Source organism: Alligator mississippiensis, chromosome 5 (genome assembly GCF_030867095.1).
Source record: "Alligator mississippiensis isolate rAllMis1 chromosome 5, rAllMis1, whole genome shotgun sequence".
Taxonomy (NCBI): domain Eukaryota; kingdom Metazoa; phylum Chordata; order Crocodylia; family Alligatoridae; genus Alligator; species Alligator mississippiensis.
The window spans coordinates 28,321,598-28,340,155 of record NC_081828.1 but is presented as its reverse complement, the minus strand read 5'-3'; the positions used below and the strand labels follow the sequence as shown (position 1 = coordinate 28,340,155).

The following is an 18,558-nucleotide window of genomic DNA, read 5'->3' as shown; positions in this document are numbered from 1 at the left end:
TACAACTGAGAATCCACACTTATAATGTCACCTGTGACTGTCTGGCTCCTTGTGGGATAATTATAAGCTTCCTCTTGATGTAATTTACCAATTACATTTTCTTTCAAGGGAGGCCTTAATGTTTCTGGAGAGTTGGCACTTTGTTATGCGCAAGCAGAATGAAGTAGAATTGTCAATTATCAGTAAGTTGACAAGAAGAAAGGGCAAATAATTTTGAGAATTTTTACTGATAACATGAAAAGGGGATGGGGATTTTTCAAACTTGTATGAAAAAAGTAACAAAACATAAAAGCAGTGTGAAACACTTTTAAATATTTAAAAGTGCTGTGATTATTTCTTTATTGCAGTATGACCTGCCAGCTTCCTTCAGAACCACACTTACCAAGTCTCTAAATGAAAGCTTTGCAATGAAGTTTTTTATTATGAACTCCATATTTAGACTTAGTAAGCCATAATTTTGGAAGGTCTTAAATTACTAAAGCCTGAAGCCTAAACTTGTGGTAACTAGTGAGTTACTGCATATCTGCCCTTAACAGCTTTGTATAGTGGATCAGGGCATTGAAAATGATTTAGTGTGATAAAGTAGCTTTAAAGTAGATGGGAACCCATCTTGAAGAACTGGTCCAAACTTTTAGATTAGATCCGTTGCGCTAATGGTGTTTAAATGCTCCATGCAACTTTGAAATACAGAACTCTAAAGCTCTTAGTTCAGAGGTGATATCTTTCATTAGACCAACTAAAAATAGCAAAAACATTTCTTTCTTTACAAAATAGATCCCCGAACCATGCAGCTTTGTACCTTCCAAGGTAGTCTGCATCTCCTTATGGAGGAACAGAGGTGTTTTCTTACAGAATGGCACTTACCATTCCGATTCCAATAATGTACCAGAATTAACGCTGGTTTAAAATATCTTAACTGTCTTATGCATGGCACTGTTTTGTGGCTGGTAGTGCTGCTTGCTGTCCATGCAACTAAATATTTAGGTTTAGATTTTAAATCTCTTCTAGATAGAAACAGGGTATGGAACTCTAATAGGTTTTTCTTAAGCCCCTTTGTTCATATCACATGTCTTGGATATGATGCAGGGTTATCTGATAAATAATATAACCTCCAGATATTTCTGTGAACAATGCGTAAGAGGCTCCAAAGGCAGTAACTCAAAAACAAGTGATTTATCCTGCTTGTGCTTGCGTATAACAAATGCATTTGGAGTTGCTGCTTGAACTGAAAGAATGGTGGTCTCATTAGAAAGGGAGTATTACTCAGGAAACCCACAGAACTATTGCAGATCTAAGTGCCTTCAATTACAAACCTAATTTCAAATAAGTATTACATAGGTGAAACAGGAAATATCAATAATGCTAATACCTGTTGAACATAGGATTCTTTCAGCCACCATCATAGGTGCCAAATTTTATTTTTTCTAGGGGGGACACCTAAGGTGATGGACATGTGCCCCCTGCCCTCAGCCCTCCAGTATGTGGGGAATGGGGTGGGTATGTGGGGAAGGGGAGGTATAAGCACAGGCGATGGTGTTGCTTGGGAAGGTGAGAGGGGGTACAGGCAACGCAGCGGGGGTATGTGCCCCCTGAGATTTCTGCATCCGCAATGGGGCACAGGGCTGCAGCCAGGATCAGGGGTGACTGGTGCCTCCTGAGTCTGGGGGGTGGCACAATTTGTGAGCAGGCCTGGGGGCGGGCCAAAAGCCCCATATCCACTCCTATACTTCTGTGCTATGGCTTAGTTCCTCTCCTCACTCAACATGCCACTGGCCTACATGGCAAAAAAAACGTCCCCGTCCTGAGTGGTGCCGAATCGAGAGCCAATCTCAGGGGAGCATATGCCCCCCCAGTTCCTCTCCTACAAGTTGCCTGCGATCAGGATGGACCTGTTCTGGGCAGGAGTTGCCTCCACAGCCCAGTGGGTGGGACCCAGTGCCATAGGGAGCACCATGCCACCATGACTGCCAAGGTGAGGTGCCCCCTGCCTGCCCGGCAGCAGCAGGGGCATAACTTTGTGTTGCTGCTGTACCTCACCTTGGTGGCCACAGTAGCATAGTGCTCCCTACCCCACTGGGTCCCTCCTGCTGGGCTGTGGAGGTGGCTTCTGCCTGGAGCTGGTCCAGCCTGGCTGCAGCTCTATGCCCCACTGGGCACAGAAATCTCAGGGGGCACGTCACCCCACCCCCCACTGCATCACCTGTGCCCCCACACCCCTCTCTGACATATCTCCTGTGCCCCCCCTTGCTGTGTTGCCTGTGCCACTTCACCCCTGCCCCCATAGAGTTACCTGGAGGGAGCTGCTTGGCTGCCACGTGCATGTGTGAATGCACCCCCTGCCTCCAGCCACCCTCCCCACTCCCCCCAGTCCCATGCAGCTCTGAGACCCTAAAAGGGGAAACCCATGTTTTTCTTCATTAAAGGAGAAAATCCACATTTTTCCGCAGTGAACGTAAAACCCGGATCCCTCGCCTCAGTCATTGTTCCTAAGGGATATTACATAATTTTCCTCGGGTTTGGGCCCCAACAGTCTTCCTCTGAGGGGGCCAGGGCTCTTGGGCCCCCATGTACTCAGTACCTATGGCCACCATCCTTATTCTAGAAAGGATCAAACAGTAGTTTAATGCTGGTGCTTTGTGTTACAGGACAGTAGAGAGAGGGCATTTGTACACGCTACAAAATTGACCTTTAAAGCAGCTTAAATGCCCTCTTGCACAGCTTTAATGGCATTGTTGTTTGCATGCTTGGCAGTGTATTCCGCTTCAAATGACTTTGGTACATAGCAAGATAAAACACCTCCGATGTGCTTTAGTTTGCTACCTAGCAAAGTACAACAGTTCATGGAGCGCTGGAAGCCAACATGCACAGGGTTAGGTGGGCCCTGCACAGCTCAGGGGCTGCCCCTGAGCCCGGCAAAAAACCATGCAGGGCAGCGAGCCTGATCTTTTTTTTTTTTCCTCCCTGGAGCCTGCCTACCTGCCTGAACTATGCGGGAGCCCGGTGCTTCCCTTCATGGCTGTGGTGGGGTTGGTGCGTCCCTCCATGGCTGTGGCGCCTCTCATGGCTGTGTCGCACAGCTAAGGGACCGCTCAGCCCGCCAGCAGCTTGCCCCCCTTCCCCCCCCCACCAAAGAGGCAGGTAAGGATCGGGCCCCCACCCTTGTGTACATGTCACATGGTTTAGTTTAGGTTAATTCTCCCTAAATTGAAACGGTGTTGTTAAAAACCCACTGTTTAACTGCCACTCTGTTCTTCAGTTTGTATTAGCTAGATTTTCTAAAGTTGTGGGTATTTAAAAAAAGGAAGTATTCCTAGGCTCCTGATAAATAAATAAATAGTGCATTTTTCCAAACACAAGGAATTCTTAGGGCACTAACTAAAATGCTAACAAGGAATCTTCTATTGGTACCATATAAAAGGCTTTAACCCGGCTTCTGAGATACACTGGGGCAAGCCTATGTATCTTCTAGTACCAAATAGCTTCTGATTCCCATAAACTGGAACTTGGTTAGAAACTTTTTTTCAAAATGTTTCTTTCAATTGCATTTTGATATAATTAACAACTTAATAAAATTAGATCTTTAAAAACCCAGAGTGTTTTCTAAGTCCCTGTTATGGTGAAATACTGACGTTTTTGGCTTCTGCTTCTTTACACACCCTTTTTTGTTCTTTTTGAGCTGTGGTAACCTGAGTGCATTTCTTGGCTTATTGGTACAATTGTACTGCTCTACTGTTTCTTGTGCAGTTTTTAAATGTGTACAGGGTGTGGATTAGAAAATGCATTAGCTAACACACAAGTTTGTAAACTGATACTGTTTGTGTGTAGATTGAGCAATGTAGTCCCAAGCTTTTTTCATCTTTCCAGAATTTATTTGAACATAATCTTAGGACAGGAGTAATCTAGAATGAATATGTAACATTAGAAATAAAGAAGGCCTGGCATCAATTTTCTAATCAGAACAATGAAGAGCAGTCAACAGACTGATTGTGCTTTATGTCTTTGCTTCTCAAGTAGAAGAAGTAGTTATTTTTGCTATGGACTATGCAAGCAATGTCTCTTATTCACTGAGCACTCTGTAAAAGATTACTTATGGAATAACCGGGAAATAAGGTTTTGTTTGCTCAGGCTGTCCCTCCAGTAATAATGCACCAAACTCCATTCGCATGACACATTTTATAGCTTTACAAACATCACCCGATTATCACTCTTAATTGGTTCCTGAAAAACTGAGAGTTAAGCTAAATGAGCATTAAGTGAAATTGAAACTATTTGATGATCCAAGATGGTGACCGCAAGTGTTTTTAATGATCCAACATGGCAACCACAAGCGGTATAACTTAACTCGCTGAGCACTAAGTGAAATCAGGTATCAATTTAAAATGAGCGATGTAGCACAATAGCACTATGTGAAACAGCATTAAGTGGGAGTTGCCTGTACTTGTATCTTTTACATATATCAGGCAGAACATGTGGTGCACTGCTTTGCCAAATCCAGTGACTGATTAAAAGATCTAAAAGGCAGGAGAGCTCAAGGGGGCTGTTTGTGCCAAAATACAGAGATAATTCACTAATAAACAGTAAGTTATGCATGAAGCACATTTCTTTAGTAAATCTCAAGATCATTTACATATGTATGTTTATGTATTATTCCCACTGTACTGATGGTGAAACAGAAGCATGTAGAGGTGAAGTAAGTTGTCCAAGGACACACAGTGAACCTGTGGCAATTGTGTATTTGGATCTTTCAATTCCTCTTCCTAACCACTAAACACAAAAACCTAATGGATTTTAAAATGCTTAAATTTCTTCCTTCGCTTATATTGGTAATGTGTCTCATTTACACTAGTGCACACTGTATGTGAGAAGCTGATTTAGGCAAACAGTAGCCAGACTACTCTAGCAATTAGGTCATGTATTGTTACATTAAACAAGAAAAAACAGCAAGGACAAAATACCTTCATACTCCTAGCAATAAACCACTGCCTGACTGATAAGGGTCAGGAAGAAGCCTCCTCATGGAACTGGTCGTTCCATAGCTTGCAATGTGTCCTGAAGTTTTTAGTGTTGGTCACCATCAGAAACAGAGAAGCATCCTATTCCAGGCCAGGCTAGGACAAGAAGTCAATTTTTCAGGTACATATTCATAACCCATTGGTGCAACATTTGTGCTATAACAAATCTCTTCCTACAGCTGAGATAATTAAACAGTAAAACAATAAATACCCAGGGCACTAATGTAAAGTAATTTTGTTTGGCTTAAGACAACAGTGCCTATCATATTAAAAATGATCGTCAACCAGGTGAACTACTGGTACCTCCCAAGCTTAACTGGTAACAGTACTCAGCAAGTCAGAAGCTGTGGTTATGGCAAGAGAATTTTTTTTTTAACACACCACTAGATTTACTATTTAACATGTGTGAAGGATACTTGTAGTTCATACACCTATTAGTTGGTTCAAATAAACTCCAGTGGGGCATCAGCTGATTGAAGTCAAAGGTTTCAGGTATTTTTATATTCTCAAGTTCCCAGGATACATGTTCCTGCTTTCCCCAGTAGGTCTCTCATACCATATTTTCCAACCTGGAAGGGCATTCTAGATGTTCTCCTATCCTCTGCTTTGTTTTCTCTCAATCTCCTCTCATCTGTGCATTTAAGAAGGTTTCCTGGTTTTCAAGCCTTTAGTTTCTAACATTTAGTTATTTTTCTTTTTGATCCTGCCTGGAATAGATTCAGAGAAGCAAAGAGAAGACAAGAGCAGAGTAGCAGTGTCAAGGCAAAGACAGAAGTGACATTTTTCACTCAATTTGGTCCCTGAAAGCACTCTGCAGCCATGACCAAAAAAAAAAGTGCATGGCTGCAGTGCTTTAAATGGGTCCAATCCCGAAATGGAGCTCATTCATTAATTTGTAGAGGTGCACCAATATGTCAGTCCATATCGTATGGGCACTGATAAAAGGAAAATCGATATTATCATCAATTGGCTTTTTTTGGCCAATGTGGCCGATAATGTTGTTGATAAATGCTGCATGGCACCTTCCAGGGCTGGCTGGACAACCCCCAGAACAAGCTCTCTGCTCCCTTCCCCCCACGTAGCCTCGTTCTGAGACGGAATGGGGCTGTGTCAGCTGAATCCGGCTCCCAGTGTGTGCAGACACAAATTAATAGGGGTGCACCAATAAAGATTTTTTTGGGCTTCTACCGATGGCTCATTATTAATGAGCCATATAGTTTGATACTGGTCTGATTGCTGATATGCAGCCCAGCAGCTTAGAGAACAGCATCTGGCTGGTAAGTCTGTTGTGGGGCAAGGGGCGGGGGTAGGGAAAGGGTGTCGGGGCGGGGGGGCAGATTGAGGCCCCTGCAGTTAGGGAGGGAGTGGGGCTGGGACAAGCCCCCCTAGCCCCAGCCCATAGCTCCCCCTCCCAGCATCACTGCCACTCGATCCAAGCACAGCCCTGGCCCAGCCTCCTTGTGCAAGGAAGAGCCCAGAGCTGGCCCCGGCCTTATTCTCCCCGCCCTTCCCCCTGGTTGGGGAGCCCCAGTCCACTTCCCCCTCTATTCCAGCACAGCTGGGGAAACCCTAGAATAGACTTCTCTCCCATCCTGAGACAGAATGGGATCTGAAAGAGAAGGGATGAAGCTAGAGGAACAGGCTGCAGAGACTCAGCCTCTCTCCCTGGATCAACTCTAAATTGGAACTTGAGTCCCCCACCCTCCCTACCCAACAGCTAATGCTTTCTGTGAAGTGTCATAAATTAGACCCAGGAGCTGTACTTCTGTCTGCACCTTCAGAAAAGCTTCGATACCCACTTCTTTGTCCTTGGCAACAATTAGAGGAGAGGAAGGCTAGGTACCCACATTCAAAAAACCCGAGGCAGAATCAGTCTAAGTTACGTCGTTTTCTGTAAGTGGTGTAGTTTAGCTGGGTAGTGAACAGAATACACATTCACCTTTTGGTGGGGGGGACAAATCTTAGACTGGGTTCTACCATTTTAAAATCAGTCTGTGTGCACCATATTTCTTCTGTTATGGGTATAGATCAGTTTCTGATCACTTTACAAGATTCTGAATAAATCACTTAATAGAGAGAGCTAAGAAGTAACAACATGCTTTATGTCTTGAAAGCTTAGCAAATTTCTTTCCCTCTAGCGCCTTTTTGCCCAGCATCTCAGTAAGTTTAAAAGCTGTATCCAGTCTGGGTGTGGATCTTCATCTCTGCTGTGTGGTATGAATTGTTGCTCTGCCATTCAGCTTAGTGCAGCATTATTGACGTACAGTACAGTGTTTTGACAAGTCTTCATTTGTAGCAATACCTCTAAAAAGATGTTACAATTGTTAAAATAGATTAAATAGCTCTTTGACGTTTGGGTACTGTTCTGCAGATTTTAATCAGAAATTAACTGTCTACAGATCCCTACATGCAAGAAGTTACTAGTTCAGAGAGAGAGAGAGAGGAGTTAGTAGCTCAGAGAGAGAGAGAACCGCTTCCTGGAATGATGATTACACAGTATTTAAGATGTAGCATGCTCCAAGAAAAAAGAAAGTTTCCCTATAATTTTCACAGATCTTTCCGCTGTCCCTGCCTATACCATTTTTCTATATACAGTAGTTTGGATCATACTGTAAATGTTTCTTGTGAAGTTCAGCAAGTACTTTTGCCCATAAAGGCACTAAGATCAGAGCCTTTCCAGCAGTTACCATTTTACTCATGACTGTTGTCCTTGAGAAGCTGCAGACCTTAGTCACTTTATAGTCTGTATTGCAGGTTATTAGGAGCACTTTGTACATTGGCTGACTGTGCAGCTCTGCTGTACTGAATAGGTTTTTGGGTTAGGTGTCTTAATATAGTTGACCTTATTGTAGATTAGCATCTTCCTCTTATGACAGTGAAGGTCTACTTTACACTATTTTAGTACAAGCCGTAGTATGGTTCTTTCCTTCTACTCAGACATTCTTTCTTATGAAGACGTACAGGAATCTGATGCAAAGAAAAGTGCTGTTTGTAAAGGAACTGACTGTTGTGTGGGTTTGAGATGGTCATGAAATATGGACAAACTGCGCGCTAAAAAATTATTTATCTTAAAAAACCCAGACAGTTCTGTCTCCTCATCTCCATAGCTTCTAGCCTATTTTAGCTGAAGATTACATATATTTTCACCTTGCAGATATGTTGCATTTAAATTATTTACTGTTGATAAGAGTTATGTGCATGAGGTAAAATATGCATCTTCAGCAATCTATATCCATATTGAATCTATTTATATGTTTTACAAAAAACACATACTTGGCACAAAAAAAAAGGCTTGAGTTGTACTGATCAAGGAGTAAGAACAGATAAAGGTTTTTTACTTTTGTTGACTGAATGCATGGGTAAGCGAAAAAAACGCTGGGCCAGTGGCTTAAACATAGGATTCAGAATAATGAGAACTTGGGTTTTATTCCTAGCTCTAGACCTCAAGGCCCTGCTATACATTCAAATTAAAGCTGGATAGAAACCATATTTAGAGTTGTTACACATTTTCAAGCACTACCTTTGTAGGTGGTTGGCTCTTTTTATAGCTGAATAGTCATTTTTATCGTGTGATAATTACTTTGCATGTGTGGCTGGTTTAAATTTATTGCACGATTAACCAGTTAATTGTTTGATACTTACTTTGCACTTATGGCTAGTCTTACTTTGCATATGTGGCAGATTTAAATTTATTGTGTGATTAACCAGTTAATTGCCTAATACACGTAACATGTAGCAGGGGACATTAGCTTTAGCTTGTGTTCAAAATCGGGGTTGCTAATACAAGTCACTGTGCTGGAGTTCTGAGTCCTTAATTTAGCACAGGATGTGAACAGCTGTGTGGAGCTAAGAGTGTGCTTAAGTCTTATTTGACATCAAGCTCAGTTTCAATTTGTTTTTCTGAATTGGGGTTAAATGTTTAGAAATTCTCAAATGGCAAGTACTGTATTAGAACAGTCTTTTCTACCAGGTGTCCTTTTCACTTGAAACTAGCAATGCTTGAAAATTTATCCTCAAGAAATGTTTGCCTCCAAAGTAGTTGTTGGTAGAGCATCTTCAGTATAGACCTATTGGATATTTTAATCCATGTTTCTTTTTTTTCCTTCCTAGGATGTGAGGCTGTGCTCCAGGATGAACGAATGCCACTATGATAAACATATGGACTTTTTTTACAACATGAGCAACACTGATACAGCAGATGAGTGGTCAGGAACAAAGCTGGTTATTGTTTTATGTTTTGGGACATTCTTCTGTCTCTTTATTTTTATTTCAAATTCAATGGTCATAGCAGCCGTGGTCAGAAACAAAAGGTTTCATTTCCCCTTCTACTATCTGCTCGCTAATTTAGCTGCTGCGGACTTTTTTGCTGGCATTGCATATGTGTTCTTGATGTTCAACACTGGTCCAGTGTCAAAAACCTTAACTGTTAACCGGTGGTTTTTGCGTCAGGGGCTTCTGGACACCAGCCTGACAGCTTCTCTGGTGAATTTATTGGTCATAGCTGTTGAGCGGTACATGTCAATCATGCGGATGAGGATCCACAGTAACCTGACAAAGAAGAGAGTCACCTTTTTAATCTTTTTAATCTGGGCCATTGCTATTTTTATGGGTTCTGTGCCTACTTTGGGTTGGAACTGTCTTTGTGATATCTCAGCCTGTTCTTCCCTGGCTCCGATTTATAGCAGAAGCTACCTGATATTCTGGACAGTCTCAAATTTAGTTGTTTTCTTCATTATGGTAGTGGTTTACATAAGAATCTATATGTATGTCCAGAGGAAAACTAATGTCTTATCCCCACACACTAGTGGATCCATCAGCCGTAGGAGGACACCAGTGAAGCTTATGAAGACAGTCATGGCTGTTTTAGGTAAGCAGATATATAAGAACTGGGAACGCCAATGAAGTTAGCTTTGCACCTCTTTAATATTGGAATCCCCAAATTTGCTCCCTGACTTTAGTGTGATATAGCTTTCATTACCCTATGGAAATACAGTGTGTACACAGAAGTGCATGTAGCCTGTTGGGGAGGTGCTCTAACTCACGGAACTTTACACAAAGCGCCATGAGTTAGTACGCCAAGTTTTCCACACACACCCCTGCTGCCCCAGCTCCAGGCGCAGCAGCCCGTGTCGCTGTCAAGATGCTTGCATGGGGGCTAGGGGGAGAAGGTAACACCCCTGCCTTGTGGACCTGGGCTGGCTTCCCCCAAGACTCTAGCCAAGGGTCCCCCATATGTAACAGGGGGAGCTTCCCCCTTCCCCTCCCTTAGGGAGGAGACAGGGGTTTTCTATGTCCTCTCTGTGACAGCCCCAGGGGTGGCACTGGGCTGGTGTTCCCCCGCAGGAGCATCAGCCCAGCCCCACAAAGCTGCATGAGATGCATGCGGAATGGCCTCACATTAACCCTCACAGGGAACCTGGTACACAGATTCCCTGAGGCGCTCAGCCTTAGAGTGCCCCTGTCTGATACTTCATTACATGACCGTTAAATTTTTCTCACAGTTGACTGTTTTAAAAGCACTCTGAAGCCATGAATGTTTGTTACATTATGAATGTAGAGCACTTTCAGGGGCCTCATCACGTGAAAAATATAACTTCTGTAAGTGCCTACAAAGCATGAAGCCAGGCAAGATGGTATCTCTTCACACATTTTGGTTGTAGGTAGATTTTGTCTTTGTTTTTCTGTCAAAGGCCAGGAGCCTGTGGCCCTGGATTGGTATATTGTTGGGGGGGGTGTTTCTTGAAAATTTGCAGCTTTCAGCAGTGCACCAAATACTGCATCTCCAAAAAGTCTTGCTGTGATATGTTCTGTCCTCATTAAGTGTAACTTAGTATGACTTGTTTCCATCGTATGATGAACTTCAGTGTATGATGAACTTGACAGTCTGTGAAATTTGTGTAGCAAAGAGGCAAGATCACTGAAAGGTGATCTGGAGGGAACTTCCAGAGTTGTGTATACACCACTATTTCTAGGAATGCCTTTCTCAAAATAAGTGGGATCTTTACTTTGATTTTACCACTTCTCAAAGCCCAGATAGGGCAAGAAGTTGTATGGAACCACACTCAGCAACTTGCTGCTTTTTAGAAGTCAAGGATGATTTTTGATATGCATTGTCCTTTTGTGATGAGAAGAAAGTGTGACCTAGTGGACAGAGGGGCAGAGTAGTAGATTGTGATTTTGGGGGATCTGGGTTTTATTCCCAGATGGCTCTTTTACTGGGCAAGTTCTTTCTGCTCCCCCTGCCCTGCCCCTGAGCCATCTGTCTCTCTCCCTTGATTCTCCATTAAAATATGATAATAGTGATCTCCTTTAAGTGCTTTGAGTTCTGCTCAGGAAAAGTGCTACTTAGGAGCTGCTGTGATAGTGGTGAAGGCCTTGAGTTAGTAGTGACATATAATGAAATCCTGCATCCTAATATTGTCTGCTCTAAAGATTCAAGAGTCACGTGTAGAGATTTGAGCAGACTGCAACCATAATTCAGCCAAAGATTCCTTTGTTGCCTCATGATGCCAGCTGGCTTTTTTACAATTAGTATACTACTGTTGTACATTTGGATTAAGTGTTACATGCAGCTGCACTTATATAGCATTACAGGCATAAGCATTCATCAGCTACTTACAACGCTGGTTTTGACAAGGTTATGGGTTTTTTTGTGCACTATTTCAAAGGAACCTGCATGACTTGCACCCAAAATTAGCTTTGGTTGTCACCTATTAACCAAATTAACTTTATACGTGAATAGTTTCCCCCTATATAAGGCATTCTACCCTACTTCTACATAGTAACAACGTTCTTTTATCTTTTTTTATTCAACAGTGAATCAGACCTAAAAAATGACCCAAAACTTGAGCAATACAAACAGAAGTTTCCTTGGATATCTTAGTTTTTCAACTCCTCCCTGCATCTGCCATGCACAGCAACTGGCTGCTTTTTGAGGGAGGGTGATTTTTGGCCCTGGATTGCCCCCGAAGTTCTGCCTCCATCCCCTATGTATTCTTCCCTCCCCGCTTTCCAATATCCAGTTCTGGCCCTACATCTGCCCGACCCCCATCAGCCATCTGAGTTCTTCCTTTCCAGTGTTGGAAGTTTTGCACTTGTGAAAGATCAGGGTTCAGGGCTGCTGACCCTTGTGTAGCTTTCACTTATGTCCCTATGAGGCCTTGCCCTAGTGGAAGAGTGGTGCTGTCCAGAAGTGAAAGGACAGGAGTCTCAGTAAGCTGTGAATTGCTCTGATGGAGATTTGTGCTGCATAGGGTCAAATTCCCAGCCGTTTTTCCATATCTGTTTTGTGATGCTCCGTTTTTTGCCGCTCATACAATGCAATATGGCCAAAGACTCTAGCCCTGGGTATAACACTTTTCAAATTGCCGTAAATGCCATTGTCCCTTAACTTGGCCCATACCTTAGAAGCTGAAAGTTTATTACCTCATAATTTGGGAACAAAAGGCTTTGAGTGCCGTGAAACATCCTGTTTTCCTAATTTAATTTGTTTAGGTCTTTTCCTGGAAATAGAATGAATATTTTATAATTACTTAACAGCTCAGGTCCTCTTTCATTAATGTATAATTAAATCATAGCCAGATGATTCAAATATAAAACCGGAAGTTAAAGTTAATTCAAATGAGAAGTGAGGCGCACTTTTTAACTGTGAAAGTGATCAGTCATTGGAAACTATAATGGGAAATATAAAGGGAAAGACATCTGTTAATGTCTTTTATTTAAAGAATGGATAGCTTCTGGAAGATGGACATTAGTTAAACATTGTGTTAGGTTCACTGCAGGAATAACTGAGTGAAATTCTAAAAGGGATACCTTATAGGAGGTTAAACTGGTAATATAATAGCCTCTTCTAGCCCTAAAATCTGCATATGGCTTTGTTTGGGGCAGGTACAGTAAAGACTGCAAAGTGCAAGTGGTGTCCTTATGGAAGTGAAGTGTGACCTTCCAGAAGGAGACTGAGCAACACATCTGTGTTTTATTTCACCAGACTCTCATCAGTGAGTAGACAGGTATCCTGCTCCCAGAATTCAAAGTTGCAGAGACAAGCTTTGCTGTAAGTGTTCAGAAACGCTAACTATAAAATACCAGGACCCTGTCCATCCTTCTTTAGTACCTCGGGGAGATAAGATTTATTGGTCCAACAATGAATAGTTCCTTTTATAACCTCCCAGTGTATATAAAGGAATTTAGTGCATTTGTCCTGCAGCAGTTAATAAAAGAAGGAATATCTTTGTTGTGACACAGGTTTTCTGTGCTACTTAACTCTGAGATAGCAGTGCTGTGGGGGAGGTATGTGTTTCTAGCCCAAGAAGTTTACAAACTAAGTACAATTATCTTTCTAATGCTATGCCCAAGGGCACTGTTTACACAGTCTGGTATCTTTTTTGCTCAAGGACCACTGGTATCGTAATGCATGCTCTTTGTTTGTAAATACCATGGATTATGCATATGTAGAATTAAACCTAACTTGCACCTGACTTCAGCATTAGATCTGGGCCTTCAAAGCAGTCATTGCAATGCAATTACTATTACTTTGGATTATTTAAATATATGTCAATAGTCCTTTCTAAAGTTACTAGTATAAAGTTACTAGTATATTACTGACATCATAATAATGGTGTGAATGGCTTGTGTTTAAGCTTCAAAAAAGAATGTTGTCTTTATGATAACTCTGGGCTATAAATTGAATGACAGTACCTGTTATGCACAGATAACTCTACAGAGAACGTTTTTATCAGACCAGTACTCAGCATGTATTTGGTATCACTGTTGGTTTTCCAACTTTAATCAAATTGGTAACATCAGATTAAAACAGGGCTGCCCAGGTGGTGGCTGCCTGTGGCCCTTGAGGGTTATGTTGTGTCCCCTAGGCTCCTGCCCAGCCTCCACTCTCCTCAGTGCTCTGGCTGCAAGAGTCAGAGTCTCTAGGCTGCTCCCCACTCTGAGTTTTGCAGTGTGTTGTGGCCAGGGGAGCTGAGAGGGAGCCTGGAGCCACATGGGCACAGGGTGCAGAAGTGGCCAGGGAGCATACATGCAGTCGTGTGTGTGAAGTACAGCAGTGAAGGGGTCAGGGCTTGTGTGCATGCACAGTACAGCAGAGGAATTGCAGATGTGTGGTGCAGTGGGCTGGGTGGGGAGCACATCTATGCAGTGTGCAGTCTGGGGGCCTGTAGCTTGCCTTGGTGCAGCCTCCACTGATGCAACTTGGGGAGCATTTGGCTCCCAGTAGAGTGACCACGCATCCCTAATTGGGTAGTCCTGCAATGGGAACCACAAGTCCTGGTCCTGGGCTACACAACTCCAGGACAGCATTTGTGCTGGATTCTCAGTGTCGTGCAGGGATCCATGGGAAATGGCGGGTTTCCCCTTGCAGTCTGGCAGCATTCCAGCCTGCAAGGGGAGCCAGGAGAGGGACGCAGGGGGCACCACCTGCATGTGCATGCCCACACACATGCACGTGGCCAGGAAAGAGCCGGGCAGCCTGGAGAGCAGCTCCCTGCAGATAAGTCTATGTGGGGAGGGGACATGGGGAGCAGATCAAGGTCCCCATGGTGAGGGAGGGAGTGGGGCAGGGCTGGGTATGCTGCCCAGCCAGGGCAGTACATGGGGCTGGAATGTGGAGAGGAACAGAGCCACAGGTGGCTCATCCAAGGGGCAGGGACATAGGGGGGGCATGTGCCCCTGCCAGATTTGTGTTGTGGACTCAGGGCTGCCTAAACTGCTGCCTTGCCCCCTGGAACCCCCTGTGCCTGGCAGCAGCAGGGGTAGCGGTGGTGTGGAGTTGTGCCTCCTGCTGCTGCTAGGTGGGCAGGAGGCATGTATAGCCAGCACGGGGCTCCTGAGGGAAACACAACTGGGTGGGAGCCCTGAGCCCGCAGCAGGAAGCTTGCATCCACCCCCCACCCCCCACCCCGCTCTGCTCTGCTCCACTAAGAAGGTGGGTATGTATCCCTCCTTTTCCATTTGAAAAGGCGGTCACCCTAGCTCTCAGCCACTTAGAGGTTGGACAGTCCTGGTTTAAAACTTTAAAAATGGTCTGCCTGAGCTAAACTACTGGGGAGAAACTTCCTCAATTGCTTTCTCACTGTAGCTCCTAACTGGACAGTGCTGCTTTATTCCTGCCTACGTTAGAAACAGCTGGTTACTTGATTGAGGTCTTTGACTGGGTTACTGGAAACTACAAGTGCGAACGGCTTTCCTTTCCATAGGATATATGTACAGATGGAAATATCCAACCTTTACAATAAAAGGAAGGGGAAACTTTCCCATCATCATTATTCACTGAATATTAAAAGTAAGGCTTTGATCTTATGCTGAGATCATAAAGATACAACGGTCATTCTTTTGTTGCTCTTGGCTTACCATGCCAATCTTTAGATGATCCACATGGTCATTGTGAAAAGGGCAAAATGACAATATCTGGCACCTCTACATATATAGTACCTGTTAACCAAGTGCTTCAGAAATGGTAAGCAATTCAACCTCAGGCCTTTGGGTTTAAGGTAAGAGGGGGGTGGTGAAGAAATATGTGTGCATGTAGGGCTTTTTTGTGAAACCTCATGTTTTTTCCAAGGCTTGCTTGTTCATTGTTAGCATTTCCTCCTTCCTTGCTTTTCCATCCCTCATGCTGTAGTTCATTGGGAGAGCTGGCACGATTTGCTGGGTCTGATTTTGCTCATATGAAAGTCAGTAAGACCTCTTCTCAGTGATTTATGGGAGCAGGATTAAGTCTTGTTTGCTGTGGGACTCTTGTACAGTGAAACTCAACCTAGAAAACCTTCCCATTTGGAAGGAAAAAAACCAGTGCTATAAGGTTCTGAATCAAGTGCCAAATATGATGCTTAAATCATACAGCTGACTGTAATTAACTACTGCTTCTAAGTGACAAAAAACCTAAAATGCTCAGAATAAGCAGTATTTTTTCTGAGCATCTCTACCTGGTCAGAGTGGCACATTTCTTTCTGGGATTTCTTGTGCAAATACACACGCAATGAAGAGACCTGTCATTTATACTGGTGTTCTCATAAAATCACACTAAATTCAGTGGAGTTGTGCCAGATCCTAAAATTAAGACTTTGGTTCTTGATGCCATCAGTGCACTGTCAGCACACAGCAAAGATTCACAGCCAGATTCTTCCCAGCTCAAAATGACTGCTTGCTACAAGGCTTGGGGAAAGCGGCAAAGGTGTTTTGCCAACTACCTCTCCCAGTCTTCAGTTGGTACTGGGCAAGTATTGTCCATTCGTGGTCAATAGGAAGGAAGGAAGGTTCAGTGAACAGGTGTAGGGACTGAAACTTGAAAAACAAGGGTTCAATTCCTGGCTCTGCCTCTTATGTCATGCCTGACCTTGGTTATATCACTTTAAACTTATTTTACCTTAGTAAATGGCAAATGATGCTTCTCTACTCCTCAGAGGTGGTGTGAGATTAAAAATCTATTAACTGTGAAATGCTCAGATAGTGTGGTGATGAAGGCCATTTAAACAGCAAGGTAGGTAAATAAAGAGACTAGCATAGTCTGTAATATGAGGCCCAAGGGTCAGAAAAGAGTTTAACATCTATTTAATCTGTCTTGATTCTAGGTAAATCCAGTTCTGTCTCTTTCTAGTCTTCATTATTTATGTAAAAAAATGTAGCTTACCATTCTACTGAATCCTGTTTCTCTGGGAGCAGGGAAAAATTAAGCTTGGTTTTCTGAGCACCAAGACATAAGTGGGTGAGGGGCGTAGATAAGCTTCATACTTAATTTTCTGTAGCTAAGAGCACTCCCAAGATCTGGCCCTACCTCCATCCATTTGTACTAGTAAGGGGGAAAGCCTTTGACGCTATTGTACTTTTCTAGCCCTGCATGGAGCTATCCCTTTCCTTCCTTTCTTGTGTCCTTGTTGTGACAAGGTATTTAGCAGGATTTGCAGATTCTTTGGAATCTAACGGGCTGTCCCTGAAATCCCAGGAAGGCAGCACACACATTTTAGAGATTATTTCATGTCTGCTTCACTGATCACTTCAGCACATTCAGCTCCCATTGAAATAAACATCAAATTGACATTAACCTGCCTGGGAATACGATTAGAGGATGACGGAGAAAATAGGCATCAGCATACAGATACCTGAATAGTGAGCATGCTTCACTGAACATTAAAACACTGCTTGATATCAGTACTTAAACTTTCATTTTAAAAGCTGTTTGCTAAGAAATATTTTGTCAAGAATATTTTGAGGCTGCTCTGCAGTACAGTATGCATTCTTGCTGAGGCAGGCAGGCAGGCTATTAACTATGCTGTGCAAAAAGTTTCAGAAACTAACTGTATTTTCCAATTGTTTGTGTTTGTCAAATAACTTGCCAGATTGATCTTTAAGAACACTGCTTACTGAAATAGAGCAGTGCTGTTCACTTAAGCTTTCATACCTGATTTTTAGCTATGAGCAGTTATTTTTAATGCTGTGGGTATTTTGACCTTTTTGGGGAAGGGGGAGGGAGGAGGGGTTGTTCTTTTTTTTGATCTCTGAAAATGTTCTGGAAGAGACAAGTGCCTGACACAGCCTTAACTAGAAAAGCTTAAATACTCATACAGTATTTGCCTATGTAGTGTCTATATAAAATATTTTTTTCTGAATGAAGCTCCTACATTTCTTATTGTTTTTCCTGATATGTTACATTACCTAGAAAGCCAGATTATTATTCCATCAATCCTGTGTTTGTTGTTGGATGGCACACATTACTTCAATCAGGTGCACTGTAATAGCTTGAGGCAGTTCTTACTGAAATCCATAGCAAGATAGCCATTGACTAATGAGAGTGTATTTCTTATTAACAGTTGTATTTTGTGGTGGGGAAGTCTCCAGGCATATTTGAATTGCATGTAAAAACCTACCTGTTTTTCATGTCTTCCAGTATTTTTTTTTCTCTTCATACTGGTTTGCTAATTGTAGCGTTGCTTGTGGTTTTAAAAAAGGATTTTTTATATGGAGGTCCTCCTGTCCTGTTCAACCCTGCGGTAAGATCATAGTGCTGTGTGTATGACATCACAGTGTTGCTATGCAGTGATGCCTCCAAGATGCTTTGGAGTAGCATGAAACATAAGCCTAAGGAAAAGCTGGGTTGCCAATATTGGCATCTGGCAGGGATGTGGGGTGAAATTCCTCTCAGCTGTGTGGAAGAGTGCCAAAGACTAGAGGATGTACAGAGGGAGGCTGGCTGGTAGTCGTGGATGCCACTGGCATGCTGCTCCCTCTCTCTGCTTCCCCTCTCTGGTTTAAAGGGAGGCTTGCATCTGGACTGTCTCTGTATTACCTTGTCTTCTGAAAGGAATTCCTCTGTGATCCTACAGTGTGTGCTGGAATAGGCTAGGTGTTGGACTGGTTGAGTAGGGGGTGAGTTTGTAGTGGTTTGAAGAGCCCATCTCTTTTGCCTCACCCCTCACAGGTTTGCATCTCATAGGTTTGTATCACACCCTTGTATAATCTTCTTACCTGTTTCCTACTTGTCTGCTGGCTTCACCAGAGCACTTACAGTCCAGCGCTCACAAAAGCTGTCTGCTGCTGC

At 43.1% G+C, this 18,558-nt stretch overlaps 1 protein-coding gene across 3 annotated transcripts in view; it reads left to right on the top strand.

The window, feature by feature from the left end:
* The window catches only part of LPAR3 (lysophosphatidic acid receptor 3), a 28,797-nt gene that overhangs the window by 2,101 nt on the left and 8,138 nt on the right, over positions 1 to 18,558 (top strand). For all 3 annotated transcript variants that reach the window (XM_006277511.4, XM_014594600.3, XM_014594601.3), the window contains exon 2: positions 9,123 to 9,879. In XM_006277511.4, coding sequence (XP_006277573.1) covers positions 9,144 to 9,879 — 736 coding nt within the window. In that variant the 5' untranslated portion in view covers positions 9,123 to 9,143. The remainder of the gene's footprint in view (positions 1 to 9,122; positions 9,880 to 18,558) is intronic.